The sequence below is a fragment of the Bombina bombina genome, chromosome 6 (assembly GCF_027579735.1).
Source record: "Bombina bombina isolate aBomBom1 chromosome 6, aBomBom1.pri, whole genome shotgun sequence".
Taxonomy (NCBI): Eukaryota; Metazoa; Chordata; class Amphibia; order Anura; family Bombinatoridae; genus Bombina; species Bombina bombina.
Genome location: NC_069504.1, coordinates 1,139,003,913 through 1,139,022,477, shown reverse-complemented (window position 1 = coordinate 1,139,022,477; position 18,565 = coordinate 1,139,003,913). Strand labels below are relative to the sequence as shown.

The window sequence follows — 18,565 nt, the reverse complement described above, 5'->3', positions numbered from 1 at the left end:
ACAGATATGGTATGAATTCTATGTGCACGTGTGCAGTTAAAGAAAATAGATGTATCCTGTTCAGCTTAGTTAATTAGTAAAAACAATGTTTAGCAGACATTTAAGTAAACAAACATATATTTTTCAAAAATGAAACGTTTTATATATTATTGAAATGACGTCCTCAATGGTCCTTTAAAAGGACTGAACATTTCTATTTTATGATTTAGGCAGAGCATACAATTTTAAACAACTCTATATTTTACTTATACTATTTAATTTGCTTCATTTTCTTGGTATCCTTTGTTGAAGAAGCAGCAATACATTACCGGCCAATAGCTGGGAGTCAATACCATGAGGCATATACTGTATGTGCATCTACCAATCAACAGCATATATATGCACCATGTATGTGCATGAAGCAAGTGTGTGTGCGTGTTTGTGTGTGCTCATGTATGTGCATGAAGCAAGTGTGTGTGCGTGTTTGTGTGTGCTCGTGTATGTGCATGAAGCAAGTGTGTGTGCGTGTGTATGTGCATGAAGCAGGTGTGTGTGCGTGTTTGTGTGTGCTCATGTATGTGCATGAAGCAAGTGTGTGTGCGTGTTTGTGTGTGCTCGTGTATGTGCATGAAGCATGTGTGTGTGCGTGTTTGTGTGTGCTCGTGTATGTGCATGAAGCAAGTGTGTGTGCGTGTTTGTGTGTGCTCGTGTATGTGCATGTGCATGAAGCAGGTGTTTATGCGTGTTTGTGTGTGCTTGTGTATGTGCATGAAGCATGTGTGTGTGCGTGTTTGTGTGTGCTCGTGTATGTGCATGAAGCAAGTGTGTGTGTGTGTTTGTGTGTGCTCGTGTATGTGCATGAAGCATGTGTGTGTGCGTGTTTGTGTGTGCTCGTGTATGTGCATGAAGCAAGTGTGTGTGCGTGTTTGTGTGTGCTCGTGTATGTGCATGAAGCAAGTGTGTGTACGTGTTTGTGTGTGCTTGTGTATGTGCATGAAGCAAGTGTGTGTGCGTGTTTGTGTGTGCTCGTGTATGTGCATGAAGCAAGTGTGTGTGTGTGTGTTTGTGTGTGCTCGTGTATGTGCATGAAGCATGTGTGTGTGTGCATTTACTCCTGCAGCTGCATGAAGCTTGTGTTTGTATACTCGTGCATGAATAATGTACGTGTGTGCTTGTGCAGGTGCATGAAGGCATGTGTGTATATGCATGTGCAGATGCATAAAGTGTGACTGTGTGTTTGCTTGTGCAGGTGCATGAAGGCATGTGTGTGTATGCATGTGCAGATGCATAAAGTGTGACTGTGTGTTGTGCAGGTGCATGACATATGTATATGTGTGTTTATTTTGTGTGTGTTCTCCACAACTGGATGGTTTTGCTCACAACTGTGGAAAACAGACAGCAAAAACACTGGGGTATCTATGTAACACTGTGCTATAGATGTAACACTGGGCTATCTATGTAACACTGTGCTATAGATGTAACACTGGGCTATCTATGTAACACTGTGCTATAGATGTAACACTGGGCTATCTATGTAACACGGGGCTATCTATGTTACACTGGGCTATCTATGTAACACTGGGCTATTGATGTAACACTGAGCTATCTATGTAACACTGGGCAATCTATGTAACACTGGCCTATTGATGTAACACTGGGCTATCTATGTAACTCTGGGCTATCTATGTAACACAATGGTATCTATTGAAACTCTGGGCTATCTATATTACACTGGGCTATCTATGTAACACTGGGCTATAGATGTAACACTGGGCTATCTATGTAACACTGGGCTATCTATGTTACACTGGGCTATTGATGTAACACTTGGCTATCTATGTAACACTGGGCTATCTATGTAACACTGGGCTATCTATGTAACACTGGGCTATCTATGTAACACTGGGCTATCTATGTAACTCTGGGCTATCTATGTAACTCTGGGCTATCTATGTAACACAATGGTATCTATTGAAACTCTGGGCTATCTATGTAACACTGGGCTATCTATGTAACACTGGGCTATCTATGTAACACAGGGGTATCTATGTAACACTTGGCTATCTATGTAACTCTGGGCTATCTATGTAACACTGGGCTATCTATGTAACACTGGGGTATCTATGTAACACTGGGCTATCTATGTAACACAGGGGTATATGTAACACTGGGCTATTGATGTAACACTGGGCTATCTATGTAACTCTGGGCTATCTATGTAACTCTGGGCTATCTATGTAACTCTGGGCTATCTATGTAACACTGGGCTATCTATGTAACACAAGGGTATATGTAACACAGGGCTATTGATGTAACACTGGGCTATCTATTTAACTCTGGGCTATCTATGTAACACAAGGGTATCTATTGAAACTATGGGCTATCTATGTAACTTTGGGCTATCTATGTAACACTGGGCTATCTATGTGACACAGGGGTATATGTAACACTGGGTATTGATGTAACACTGGGCTATCTATGTAACTCTGGGCTGTCTATGTAACACAAGGGTATCTATTGAAACTCTGGGCTATCTATGTAACACTGGGCTATCTATGTAACACAGGGGTATCTATGTAACACTGGGCTATCTATGTAACACTGGGCTACCTATGTAACACTGGGCTATCTATGTAACACTGGGGTATCTATGTAACACTGGGCTATCTATGTAACACAGGGTATCTATGTAACTCTGGGCTATCTATGTAACACTGGGCTATCGATGTAACACAAGGGTATATATTGAAACTCTGGGCTATCTATTTAACATTGGGCTATCTATGTAACTCTGTCCTATCTATGTAACACAAGGGTATCTATTGAAACTCGTCTAGGCTATCAATGTAACACTGGGCTATCTATGTACCATTGGGCTATTTATGTAACACTGGGCTATTTATGTAACACTGGGCTATTTATGTAACACTGGGCTATCTATGTAACACTGGGCTATCTATGTAACACTGGGCTATCTATGTAACTCTAGGCTATCTATGTAACACAAGGGTATCTATTGAAACTCTGGGCTATCTATGTAACACTGGGCTATCTATGTAACACTGGGCTATCTATGTAACACAGGGGTATCTATGTAACACTGGGCTATCTATGTAACTCTGGGCTATCTATGTAACACTGGGCTATTTATGTAACACTGGGCTATCTATGTAACACTGGGCTATCTATGTAACACTGGGCTATTTATGTAACACTGGGCTATCTATGTAACACTGGGCTATTTATGTAACACAAGGGTATCTATTGAAACTCTGGGCTATCTATGTAACACTGGGCTATCTATGTAACACTGGGCTATCTATGTAACTCTGGGCTATTTATGTAACACAAGGGTATCTATTGAAACTCTGGGCTATCTATGTAACACTGGGCTATCTATGTAACACTGGGCTATCTATGTAACACTTGGCTATCTATGTAACACAGGGGTATCTATGTAACACTGGGCTATCTATGTAACACAGGGGTATCTATGTAACTCTGGGCTATCTATGTAACACAAGGGTATCTATTGAAACTCTGGGCTATCTATGTAACACTGGGCTATCTATGTAACGCTGGGCTATCTATGTAACACTGGGCTATCTATGTAACACAGGGGTATCTATGTAACACTGGGCTATCTATGTAACACAGGGGTATCTATGTAACTCTGGGCTATCTATGTAACACAAGGGTATCTATTGAAACTCTGGGCTATCTATGTAACACTGGGCTATCTATGTAACGCTGGGCTATCTATGTAACACTGGGCTATCTATGTAACACAGGGGTATCTATGTAACACTGGGCTATCTATGTAACACTGGGCTATCTATGTAACTCTGGGCTATCTATGTAACTCTGGGCTATCTATGTAACAACACAAGGGTATCTATTGAAACTCTGGGCTATCTATGTAACACTGGGCTATCTATGTAACACTGGGCTATCTATGTAACACAGGGGTATCTATGTAACACTGGGCTATCTATGTAACTCTGGGCTATCTATGTAACACTGGGCTATCTAATTAACACTGGGCTATCTATGTAACACTGGGCTATCTATGTAACACTGGGCTATCTATGTAACACAGGGGTATCTATGTAACACTGGGCTATATATGTAACACTGGCCTATCTATGTAACACTGGGCTATCTATGTAACACTGGGGTATCTATGTAACACTGATATATCTATGTAACACAGGGGTATATGTAACACTGGGCTATTGATGTAACTCTGGGCTATCTATGTAACTCTGGGCTATCTATGTAACACTGGGCTATCTATGTAACACAAGGGTATATGTAACACTGGGCTATTGATGTAACACTGGGCTATCTATGTAACTCTGGGCTATCTATGTAACACAAGGGTATATGTAACACTGGGCTATTGATGTAACACTGGGCTATCTATGTAACTCTGGGCTATCTATGTAACACTGGGCTATCTATGTAACACAAGGGTATATGTAACACTGGGCTATTGATGTAACACTGGGCTATCTATGTAACTCTGGGCTATCTATGTAACACTGGGCTATCTATGTAACACAGGGGTATATGTAACACTGGGTATTGATGTAACACTGGGCTATCTATGTAACTCTGGGCTGTCTATGTAACACAAGGGTATCTATTTAAACTCTGGGCTATCTATGTAACACTGGGCTATCTATGTAACACTGGGCTATCTATGTAACACAAGGGTATCTATTTAAACTCTGGGCTATCTATGTAACACTGGGCTATCTATGTAACACAAGGGTATATATTGAAACTCTGGGCTATCTATGTAACACTGGGCTATCTATGTAACTCTGTGCTATCTATGTAACACAAGGGTATCTATTGAAACTCTAGGCTATCAATGTACCACTGGGCTATTTATGTAACACTGGGCTATTTATGTAACACTGGGCTATTTATGTAACACTGGGCTATTTATGTAACACTGGGCTATCTATGTAACACTGGGCTATTTATGTAACACTGGGCTATCTATGTAACACTGGGCTATCTATGTACCACTGGGCTATTTATGTAACACTGGGCTATTTATGTAACACTGGGCTATTTATGTAACACTGGGGTATCTATGTAACACTGGGCTATCTATGTAACACTGGGCAATCTATGTACCACTGGGCTATTTATGTAACACTGGGCTATTTATGTAACACTGGGCTATTTATGTAACACTGGGGTATCTATGTAACACTGGGCTATCTATGTAACACTGGGCAATCTATGTAACTCTAGGGTATCTATATAACACTGGGGTAGCTATGTAACTCTGTGGTATCTAGGTAGTACTGGGGTATTTATATAACTCTGGACTATCTATGTAACTCTGGGCTATCTATGTAACACTGGGGTATTTATATATCTCTGGGCTATCTATGTAACTTTGGGCTATCTATGTAACACTGGGGTATCTATGTAACACTGGGGTATCTATGTAATACTGGGGTATGTATGTAAATCTAGGGGTATCTATGTAATGGTGGAGTATCTATGTAACCCTGGGGTATATATTTAACACTGCACTATCTATGTAACTCTAAGGGTATCTATGTAACACTGGGATATATATGTAAAACTTGTGTATCTATGTAACTCTGGGGTATCTATGTAACACTGGGGTATTTATGTAACACTGGGGTGTCTATGTAACAGTGGGGTATCTAAGTAACACTGCAGTATCTATGCAACTCTGGGCTATCTATATAACTCTAAGGTATATATGTAACACTGGGGTATCTACATAAAACTGTGGTATTTATGTAACACTGGGGTATCTATGTAACTCTGGGCTATCTATGAAACACTGTGGTATCTATGTAACACTGCGGTATCTATGTAACTCTAGGGGTATCTATGTAACTCTAGGGGTACCTATTTAACATTGGGGTATCTATTTACCTCTGGGGTATATATATCACACACCGGTATCTATGTAACTCTGGGCTATCCATGTAACTCTGGGGTATTTATGTAACACTAGGGTATCTATGTACAACTTAAGTATATATGTAACACTGGGGTGTCTACATAAAACTGGGGTATTTATGTAACACTGGGGTATCTATGTAATTTTGGGGTATATATGTAACACGGGGTATCTATGTAACTTTGGGGTATCTATGTAACACTGGGGTATCTATGTAAACCTGGGGTATTTATGTAACACTGGGGTATCTATGTAACACTGGGGTATCTATTTAACACTGTGGTATCTATGTAAAACTAGGGTATCTATGTAACACTGGGGTATCTATGTAACTCTGGGCTATATATGTAACACTGGGGTATCTATATAAAACTTGGGTATTTATGTAACACTGGGATATTTATGTAACACTGGTGTATCTATGTAACTCTGGGCTATATATGTAACACTGGGGTATCTATATAAAACTTGGGTATTTATGTAATAATGGGGTATCTATGTAACTCTGGGCTATATATGTAACACTGGGGTATCTATATAAAACTTGGGTATTTATGTAATACTGGGGTATCTATGTAACTCTGGGCAATATATTTAACACTGGGGTATCTATATAAAACTTGGGTATTTATGTAACACTGGGGTGTCTATGTAACTCTGGGCTATATATGTAACACTGGGGTATCTATATAAAACTTGGGTATTTATGTAACACTGTGGTATCTATGTAACTCTGGGCTATATATGTAACACTGGGGTATCTATATAAAACTAGGGCATTTATGTAACACTGAGGTATCTATGTAACACTGGTATATATCTATGTAACACTGGGGTATCTATGTAACTCTGGGCTATATATGTAACACTGGTATATATCTATGTAACACTGGGGTATCTATGTAACTCTGGGCTATCTATGTAACACTGGGGTATCTATGTAACACTGGGGTATCTATGTAACTCTGGGCTATCTATGTATCTCTGGGTTATATATGTAACACTGGGGTATCTATGTAACTCTAGGTTATATATGTAACACTGGGGTATCTATGTAACTCTAGATTATATATGTAACACTGGGGTATCTATGTAACACTGGGGTATCTATGTAACACTGGGGTATCTATGTAACTCTAGGTTATATATGTAACACTGGGGTATCTATGTAACTCTAGGTTATATATGTAACACTGGGGTATCTATGTAACTCTAGGTTATATATGTAACACTGGGGTATCTATGTAACTCTGGGCTATATATGTAACACTGGGGTATCTATGTAATTCTGGGCTATATATGTAACACTGGGGTATCTATGTAACTCTGGGCTATCTATGTAACTCTGGGCTATATATGTAACACTGGGGTATCTATGTAACTCTGGGCTATCTATGTAACTCTCGGCTATATATGTAACACTGGGGTATCTATGTAACTCTGGGTTATACATGTAACACTGGGGTATCTATGTAACTCTGGACTATATATGTAACACTGGGGTATATATGTAACTCTGGGCTATCTATGTAACTCTGGGCTATATATGTAACTAACACTGGGGTATCTATGTAACTCTGGGCTATCTATGTAACTATGGACTATATATGTAACACTGGGGTATCTATGTAACTATGGGCTATATATGTAACACTGGAGTATCTATGTAACTCTGGGCTATATATGTAACTAACACTGGGGTATCTATGTAACTCTGGGCTATATATGTAACACTGGGGTATCTATGTAACACTGGGGTATCTATGTAACACTGGGCTATATATGTAACACTGGGGTATCTATGTAACACTGGGGTATCTATGTAACTCTAGGTTATATATGTAACACTGGGGTATCTATGTAACTCTAGGTTAAATATGTAACACTGGGGTATCTATGTAACTCTGGGCTATATATGTAACACTGGGGTATCTATGTAACTCTAGGTTGTATATGTAACACTGGGGTATCTATGTAACTCTGGGCTATATATGTAACTAACACTGGGGTATCTAAGTAACACTGGGGTATCTATGTAACACTGGGGTATCTATGTAACTCTGGGCTATATATGTAACACTGGGGTATCTATGTAACTCTGGGCTATATATGTAACTAACACTGGGGTATCTATGTAACTCTGGGCTATATATGTAACACTGGGGTATCTATGTAACTCTGGGCTATATATGTAACACTGGGGTATCTATGTAACTCTGGGCTATATATGTAACACTGGGGTATCTATGTAACTCTGGGCTATATATGTAACACTGGGGTATCTATGTAACTCTGGGCTATATATGTAACTAACACTGGGGTATCTACATGAAACTTGGGCATTTATGTAACACTGTTTAACTTTTTTGAAGTTCTGTCTTAATTTGCCTGAGGAGCAATACTATCTCAGGGGCATGAGATGTTTCAGTTAATATTCAAGCAGACAGGAGAGCAAGCTGGGATCACGTGCCTGGGATAACCCTCTTGCTTGTCAGATGAGCCGCTGGATACATTCTGCTAAGTATTATTTTTAAACACATATTTTAATGAGCACCATAAATGTCTCAGGAATAGGTTATAAAACCAACTGAAGTGCAGTATCACAGGCCTTATATGGGGAGAATATTAGCAGCGCATCAGCTTCAGCTCCAGAGACACAAATGACATTACTTTGTAAGTAAGCCTGTTTTATACACATCCGGGGCAGCACGAGGAATCCCAGGATACAAAACCTACATTATATCAAACCATGTGGCACTTACCTTCTCCAGTTCCTGATCCTGACGGTTCATCAGGGTTTTCCAGTGTTCATAGAGCTCGTTGTCATTATTCTGGATGTCCTTTAGCGTTCCCTCTCTCAGAATCGAACCATCCTTCATAGCTATGATCTAAACATACATTGATGATATAATAAAAAAATATGTGTTTAACACTAACTTCGTTGTTCAAAATACTTTACTTTAGTTCACACGAAATTAAAAACTTTGCCTGAATTTTTTTTTCTTGTATATTAATTCTCATCACATGGACACAAAAGTCCTTATTTATAATTCCAGCAGGAAATAAAATCCTTAAAACACTAGCAGACAAAAATGGCTTCAACATATTGCTACATTGTGTAAACTTGTTCTTCAAAACAAAATAAGGAAATAACTGTACTTGTAAAAAGGGGAGACTGTCCAATCATTTCGTAGAGATTTTGGTGCCGAGAATTGGATATTCTCAAAGATGTAATGTCATATCAGGTTGTGACCGTTTCCGGTTGCGGTGACATCAGTTTGTGACACAATAAAAGTCTCTGCACCAAAATCTCTACGAAATGATTGGACAGCCTCCCCCCTTTTTAAGAGCGCCTCACTCCAAGCCTTTATTAGTCTTGAAAAATGCCTTGTAAAAGGCCGAAATGCGTAGACGCCTCAAACTTTTTAACGGCTCAGGTTCTTTTTGATTCCCAGGTTTCATCCAGTAAATCGGTAAGCCTAATACCTATCGGGTAGATTATGAGTTTTGTCTGTAAAGCCGCGCAGTGCTAATGAGCAGTTTTCAGTCAACGCTTGCCTACAAACAACGCTGGTATTACAGGTTTTTTCAAACCCGGCGTTAGCCGCAGAAAAGTGAGCGGAGAGCAAAATTTAGCTCCACATCTCACTGTAATACCAGCTGGCTAAACATGCTCATGCACGATTTCCCCATAGGAATCAATGGGGGAGAACCGGCTGAAAAAAAACCTTACACCTGCAAAAAAGCAGCATTCAGCTCCTAACGCAGCCCCATTGATTCCTATGGGGAAAGAAAAGTTATGTCTACACCTAACACCCTAACATGAACCCGAGTCTAAACATCCTTAATCTTACACTTATTAACCTCTAATCTGCCGCCCCGACATCGCTGACACTTGCATTATATTATTAACCACTAATCTGCCGTTCCAGACACCGCCGCAACCTATATTATACTTATTAACCCCTAATCTGCTGCCCCCAACATCGCTGACATCTACATTACATTTATTAACCCCTAATCTGCTGCCCCCAATGTCGCCGCAAGCTACCTACACTTAATAACCCCTAATCTGCCTCCCCCAACATCCCCGCCACTATAATAAAGTTATTAAGCCCTAAAACACCCCTAACTAAAATATCATTTAAATAAAAATTTAGATTTATTTAACACCTAACCCTACTCTAAAAGCCACCAAATCCCCCCTTAATAAAACTTAACACTAACCCCTTGAAGATCACCCTACCTTGAGACGACTTCACCCAACTGGGCCGAAGTCTTCAAGCCGGGCGAAGTTGTCCTCCACACGGCCAGAAGTCTTCATCGAATCCGGGCAAAAGAGGTCCTCCAGATGGGCAGAAGTCTTCATCCAGACGGCATCTTCTATCTTTATCCATCCGGTGCAGAAGAGGATGCTCCACGCCAGATGTCTTGAAGAAGGACCCGCTCTGCTCCGGATGGATGAAGATAGAAGATGCCGCCTGGATGAAGACTTCTGCCTGTCTGGAGGATCTCTTCTGCCCAGATTCAATGAAGACTTCTGGCCGTCTGGAGGACCACTTCTGCCTGACTAGAGGACCACTTCCCCCGGCTTCGTTGAGGACTTCGGCCCGGTTGGGTGAAGACGTCTCAAGGTAGGGTGATCTTCAAAGAGTTAATGTTAGGTTTTATTAAGGGGGTATTGGGTGTGTTTTAGAGTAGGGTTGGGTGTGTGGGTGGTGGGTTTTAATGTTGGGGGGTATTGTACTTTTTTTACAGGTAAAAGAGCTGATTACTTTGGGGCAATGCCCGCAAAAAGCCCTTTTAAGGGCTATTTGATTAGATTAGGTGTAATTAGTTTAAAAACTTGTAATTATTTTATTATTTTCTGTAATTTAGTGGGGGTTTTTTGTACTTTAGTTAGTTTTATTTAATTGTAATTAATTTAATTTAATGTAGGTAATTAATTTAATTGTAGTGTAGAGTTAGGTGTAATTGTAATTTAGGTTAGGTTTTATTTTACAGGTAAATTTGTCTTTATTTTAACTAGGTAGCTATTAAATAGTTAATAACTATTTAATAACTATTGTACCTAGTTAAAATAAATACAAAGTTGTCTGTAAAATAAAAATAAACCCTAAGCTAGCTACAATGTAACTATTAGTTATATTGCAGCTAGCTTAGGGTTTATTTTATAGGTATTTATTTTTAAATAAAAAGGATCACTGTGTCAAAACAGTATTTTTGAAGCAAAAAAACAGAATTTGCATATCTAATTTGCATATCTTACCTACAATTCTCTTGTGCATTGCTAACATTGTATATTAAGAATTTCTGGGGGAAAGCAAGCGGGAATACTTGCCTAGATGTGCTAATTTCCTATGCAAATATTTACATTGATTTAGTTTAAAATAGGAATAATTTAGTTAATAATAGTAATTTTATTTAGATTTATTTAAATTAGATTTAGTTAGGGGGGTGTTAGGGTTAGGGTTAGACTTAGGTTTAGGGGTTAATAAATTTAATATAGTAGCAGCGACGTTGGGGGGGCAGATTAGGGGTTAATAAAAATAATGTAGGTGTCGGCGATGTTAGAGGCAGCAGATTAGGGGTTAATAGGTATAATGTAGGTGGCGGCGGTGTCCGGAGCGGCAGATTAGGGGTTAATAATATAATGCAGGTGTCGGCGATGTCGGGGACCGCAGATTAGGGGTTAATAATATTTAACTAGTGTTTGCAAGGCGGGAGTGCGGCGGTTTAGGGGTTAATATATTTATTAAAGTGGCGGTGATGTCCGGTTCGGCAGATATGGGGTTAAAAATTTTATTTAAGTGTTTGCAATGTGGGGGGGCCTTAGTTTAGGGGTTAATAGGTAGATTATGGGTGTTAGTGTACTTTTTAGCACTTTAGTTAAGAGTTTTATGCTACGGCGTTAGCCCATAAAACTCTTAACTACTGACTTTCAAATGCGGTAGGAGTCTTGACAGGATAGGGTGTACCACTCACTTTTATGAAGACTCGTAATACCGGTGTTAGGAAAATCCCATTGAAAAGATAGGATACGCAATTGACATAAGTGGATTTGCAGTATTTTCGAGTTGCGAAAAAAAAGTGAGCGGTACACCTGTACCTGCAAGACTCATAATACCAGCGGGCGTTAAAAAGCAGCGTTGGGACCTCTCAATGTTGCTTTTATAAGGCTAACGCCAAACTCGTAATCTATCCACATATTTGCACAGGACTCTTAGCAATATTACACTTTGTACCTTTATTTTTTATAGGGAGATCGACCCACACTTCATTGAGGATTACACTGTTTTAGAGATTTCACATAGCACTAAAGAGGAATTTTGACATACTTCAATATACCTTTTTTCATATTTTTCTTACAGTTCTCACAGATTGGAATCTTTTGTATTTTTGTTGTACACCATAATTTTGGACACAGTTTTTTTTTTTATTTAATCTTTTTATTACCCTTTATTGGACTCTTGTGCTAGATAAACTTTTTTTGCGCACTATACACATTTATTGTTTATATAATTTTTCTGTTTATTGTTTACTGGCCCCCTTTGGATAAGGACACATATCTTTGGTGATTTTTATACATTTCTATTTTAATATGTTAGGATTAAATGTTTGGACAGTTGTTTAATGTAACTACATGTAGGCCATATAGGTTTACACGGATGTCTTTTATCAACAAATTTTTAGCAAATTTAGCCAATGGTATTGGCGTTTTATGTGAGAGGAATAAATCTTTTATATCTACACACTTTAGCTTTCTTACGGCTAGATTACGAGTTTTGTATTATGAGAGGTGCGGTACTAACTTGCACGTTATTGTCACCGCTCACTTTCCTACAACGATGGTATTACAGGTTTTTCTAAACCCGGCATTAAAAGGCAAGAAGTAAGTGTAGAGCAAAATTGTGCTCCATACCGCAGTGAGCTGGTTTTATGTGCTTGTGCACGATTTCCCCATAGACATCAATGGGGAGAGCCGGCTGAAAAAAATCCTAACACCTGCAAAAAAGCAGCATAAAGCTCAGTAACGCAGCCCCATTGATTCCTATGGGGAAACTAAATGTTTACACCTAACACCCTAACATGAACTCCGAGTCTAAACACCCCTAATCTTACACTTATTAACCCCTAATCTGCCGCCCCCGACATCGCCGACACCTACATTATACTTATTAACCCCTAATCTGCCGCCCCCGACATCGCCGACACCTACATTATACTTATTAACCCCTAATCTGCCGCTCCAGACATCGCCGACACATACATTATACTTATTAACCCCTAATCTGCTGCCCCCAACATCGCCGACACCTACCTACATCTATTAACCCCTAATCTGTCGTCCCCAACGTCGCCGCCACTATAATAAACATATTAACCCCTAAACCTCAGCACTCCCGCATTGCGAACATTAGTTAAATATTATTAACCCCTAATGTGGCGCGGCAGATTAGGGGTTAATAAATGTAGGTAGGTAGCGGCGATGTTAGGGACAGCAGATTAGGGGTTAATAATATTTAACTAGTGTTTGAAAGGTGGGAGTGCGGTGGTTTAGGGGTTAATATGTTTATTCTAGTGGCTGTGATGTCTGGAGCGGCAGATTAGGGGTTAATAATTTTAGTGTTTGCAATGTGGGAGGGCCTTGGTTTAAGGGTTAATAGGTTGTTTATGGGTGTTAGTGTACTTTTTAGCACTTTAGTTATGAGTTTTATGCTACGGCTTTGTAGTGTAAAACTCATAACTACTGACTTTAGAATTTGTTACGTATCTTGTGGGATAGGGTGTACCGCTCACTTTTTGGCCTAAAAAAAAAAGCTTGTAATCCCGGCACTATGGAAGTACCTTTGAAAAAAGTCTATACACAAATTGCGTAAGTTGATTTCCGGTAAGGCAAAAAAAGTGTGCGGGACAGCTGTACCTACAAGACTTGTAAATAGCAGCGGTAGTGAAAAAGCAGCATTATGAGCCTTAACGCTGCTTTTTTACTCATAACGCAAAACTCGTAATCTAGCCGTTAGCTTTTTTAGCGCTCCCAATACTGCATTTTTTGTAAACCTAACTGGTAATACCAGCGCACATTAGGGTGATGCTGCTTTTGGGACCAATAAAGCGATATTTATATTGTATTCACAGACACAAATGTGACATTACCCAATCTGCGTGAGGGAGGTACTGCAGTTTGTGTGTAACAAGAACCACCGTCCGTTTGTCGTTACTAAGAAACTTCAAAATCCCTTCTTGCATCAGGTGATCGCTTAGATGAATATCAAGGGCTGAAAATGGGTCGTCCTAGGTGAGGAGTAAAAAACATAACTGAACAAACATAATAATAAATAAAAGGCAGAGGTTTATTGTAATAATCACAACATTCCTTGTAGCTTGCGCTGGAAACATAAATATCTGCAGACACATGAGAAATGCACAGCTGTAGTTGTGAGCCTCTAAATTGTTACACCAGGTGCATAAATTAAAAAAAAATGTCAGCACCTAAATATCATCATTTGTATTTAAAGAGAGACAGGACAAAAACATCTGCTTTCCTTGCAGGCTCAGTACATTTGAATGACCGTGTTCTTGAGAACAATGGGTTGGGGTTTCAACAGCTATTTCATATACAACTATAAACCTAAAGTAGCCATTTCTTATACATGGAACCAGTTTTACAGTATAGTGTCTGCTGCAGGGCTGCCTACAACATTGTGTCTTCTATTGCTTTATTAAAACTGAAACATTACACAAATGATTTCAATATATTTAAAAAAAAACATATAACTTTAAATAATACATCCGATTGTTAGATTTGCTTTGAAGGCACCATTGTGCTTAATATATATTTGGTTCTTTAAAGGGACAGTAAACCTTAAAAATAATGTTATATAATTCTGCACATAGTGCACAATTATATAACATTATTTAGGTGCTATAGCCATAAAACCCTTTTTTACAGTTAATTTGCTAAAATACCGCGCTTTTACAGACCCGCTCTCTGCTCTCTGCTGAGCGGGTCTGTAATATTCAGTCAGCGCATCGGGCCAGCTGTATAGTCACAGCCCGGCCCGACCGCGCCATAAGACTAAGTGCAGCTCGCTCCTGTGACAGAATTACATAACATTATTTTTAAGGTTTACTGTCCCTTTAATTATGAATATTACATCCAAAAACCTTGGTGTGTATTTCAGACAATAACGTATATGAAAACATAAACACGTCTTAGTCCCAGATTTATATATATATGCGCATGTGTGAGTGTCTATGTATATGTATGTGAGTATGTGTGAGTGTCTTTGTATATGTATGTGAGTATGTGTGAGTGTCTATGTATATGTATGTGAATATGTGTGAGTGTCTATGTATATGTATGTGAGTGTCTATGTATATGTATGTGAGTGTCTATGTATATGTATGTAAGTATGTGTGAGTGTCTTTGTATATGTATGTGAGTATGTGTGAGTGTCTATGTATATGTATGTGAGTATGTGTGAGTGTCTATGTATATGTATGTGAGTATGTGTGAGTGTCTATGTATATGTATGTGAGTATGTGTGAGTGTCTATGTATATGTATGTGAGTATGTGTGAGTGTCTATGTATATGTATGTGAGTATGTGTGAGTATCTTTGTATATGTATGTGAGTGTGTGTGAGTGTCTATGTATATGTATGTGAGTGTCTATGTATATGTATGTGAGTGTCTATGTATATGTATGTAAGTATGTGTGAGTGTCTTTGTATATGTATGTGAGTATGTGTGAGTGTCTATGTATATGTATGTGAGTATGTGTGAGTGTCTATGTATATGTATGTGAGTATGTGTGAGTGTCTATGTATATGTATGTGAGTATGTGTGAGTGTCTATGTATATGTATGTGAGTATGTGTGAGTGTCTATGTATATGTATGTGAGTATGTGTGAGTGTCTTTGTATATGTATGTGAGTGTGTGTGAGTGTCTATGTATATGTATGTGAGTGTCTATGTATATGTATGTGAGTTTCTATGTATATGTATGTGAGTGTCTATGTATATGTATGTGAGTATGTGTGAGTGTCTTTGTATATGTATGTGAGTATGTGTGAGTGTCTATGTATATGTATGTGAGTATGTGTGAGTGTCTTTGTATATGTATGTGAGTATGTGTGAGTGTCTATGTATATGTATGTGAGTATGTGTGAGTGTCTATGTATATGTATGTGAGTATGTGTGAGTGTCTTTGTATAGGTATGTGAGTGTGTGTGAGTGTCTATGTATATGTATGTGAGTGTCTATGTATATGTATGTGAGTGTCTATGTATATGTATGTGAGTGTCTATGTATATGTATGTGAGTATGTGTGAGTGTCTTTGTATATGTATGTGAGTATGTGTGAGTGTCTATGTATATGTATGTGAGTGTCTATATATATGTATGTGAGTGTCTATGTATATGTATGTGAGTATGTGTGAGTGTCTATGTATATGTATGTGAGTGTCTATGTATATGTATGTGAGTATGTGTGTCTATGTATATGTATGTGAGTATGTGTGTCTATGTATATGTATGTGAGTGTCTATGTATATGTATGTGAGTGTCTATGTATATGTATGTGAGTGTCTATGTATATGTATGTGAGTGTCTATGTATATGTATGTGAGTGTCTATGTATATGTATGTGAGTATGTGTGAGTGTCTATGTATATGTATGTGAGTGTCTATGTATATGTATGTGAGTATGTGTGTCTATGTATATGTATGTGAGTGTCTATGTATATGTATGTGAGTATGTGTGAGTGTCTATGTATATGTATGTGAGTGTCTATGTATATGTATGTGAGTGTCTATGTATATGTATGTGAGTATGTGTGAGTGTCTATGTATATGTATGTGAGTGTCTATGTATATGTATGTGAGTATGTGTGAGTGTCTATGTATATGTATGTGAGTGTCTATGTATATGTATGTGAGTGTCTATATATATGTATGTGAGTGTCTATGTATATGTATGTGAGTATGTGTGAGTGTCTATGTATATGTATGTGAGTGTCTATATATATGTATGTGAGTGTCTATGTATATGTATGTGAGTATGTGTGTCTATGTATATGTATGTGAGTGTCTATGTATATGTATGTGAGTGTCTATGTATATGTATGTGAGTGTCTATGTATATGTATGTGAGTATGTGTGAGTGTCTATGTATATGTATGTGAGTGTCTATGTATATGTATGTGAGTATGTGTGAGTGTCTATGTATATGTATGTGAGTGTCTATGTATATGTATGTGAGTATGTGTGAGTGTCTATGTATATGTATGTGAGTGTCTATGTATATGTATGTGAGTGTCTATGTATATGTATGTGAGTATGTGAGTGTCTATGTATATGTATGTGAGTATGTGTGAGTGTCTATGTATATGTATGTGAGTGTCTATGTATATGTATGTGAGTGTCTATGTATATGTATGTGAGTATGTGTGTCTATGTATATGTATGTGAGTGTCTATGTATATGTATGTGAGTATGTGTGAGTGTCTATGTATATGTATGTGAGTATGTGTGAGTGTCTATGTATATGTATGTGAGTATGTGTGAGTGTCTATGTATATGTATGTGAGTGTGTGTGAGTGTCTATGTATATGTATGTGAGTATGTGTGAGTGTCTATGTATATGTATGTGAGTGTCTATGTATATGTATGTGAGTGTCTATGTATATGTATGTGAGTATGTGTGTCTATGTATATGTATGTGAGTGTCTATGTATATGTATGTGAGTATTTGTGAGTGTCTATGTATATGTATGTGAGTATGTGTGAGTGTCTATGTATATGTATGTGAGTGTCTATGTATATGTATGTAAGTATGTGTGTCTATGTATATGTATGTGAGTGTCTATGTATATGTATGTGAGTGTCTATGTATATGTATGTGAGTATGTGTGAGTGTCTATGTATATGTATGTGAGTGTCTATGTATATGTATGTGAGTATGTGTGTCTATGTATATGTGTGTGAGTGTCTATGTATATGTATGTGAGTGTCTATGTATATGTATGTGAGCATGTGTGAGTGTCTATGTATATGTATGTGAGTGTCTATGTATATGTATGTGAGTGTCTATGTATATGTATGTGAGTATGTGTGTCTATGTATATGTATGTGAGTGTCTATGTATATGTATGTGAGTATGTGTGAGTGTCTATGTATATGTATGTGAGTATGTGTGAGTGTCTATGTATATGTATGTGAGTATGTGTGAGTGTCTATGTATATAAATATGTGCATATGTGAGTGTCTATGTATATGTATGTGAGTGTCTATGTATATGTATGTGAGTGTCTATGTATATGTATGTGAGTGTCTATGTATATGTATGTAAGTATGTGTGTCTATGTATATGTATGTGAGTGTCTATGTATATGTATGTGAGTATGTGTGAGTGTCTATGTATATGTATGTGAGTATGTGTGAGTGTCTATGTATATGTATGTGAGTATGTGTGAGTGTCTATGTATATGTATGTGAGTATGTGTGAGTGTCTATGTATATGTATGTGAGTATGTATGAGTGTCTATGTATATGTATGTGAGTATGTGTGAGTGTCTATGTATATGTATATGAGTATGTGTGAGTGTCTATGTATATGTAT

The 18,565-nt window shown here is 38.1% G+C and overlaps 1 protein-coding gene across 2 annotated transcripts in view; it reads right to left on the bottom strand.

Annotated features, from left to right (window-relative positions):
* ABCC9 (ATP binding cassette subfamily C member 9) overlaps positions 1 to 18,565 on the bottom strand; it is a gene marked incomplete in the record, with an annotated part of 749,052 nt that overhangs the window by 272,611 nt on the left and 457,876 nt on the right. For both annotated transcript variants that reach the window (XM_053719116.1, XM_053719117.1), the window contains 2 exon segments: positions 8,704 to 8,829; positions 14,099 to 14,236. In XM_053719116.1, coding sequence (XP_053575091.1) covers positions 8,704 to 8,829; positions 14,099 to 14,236 — 264 coding nt within the window.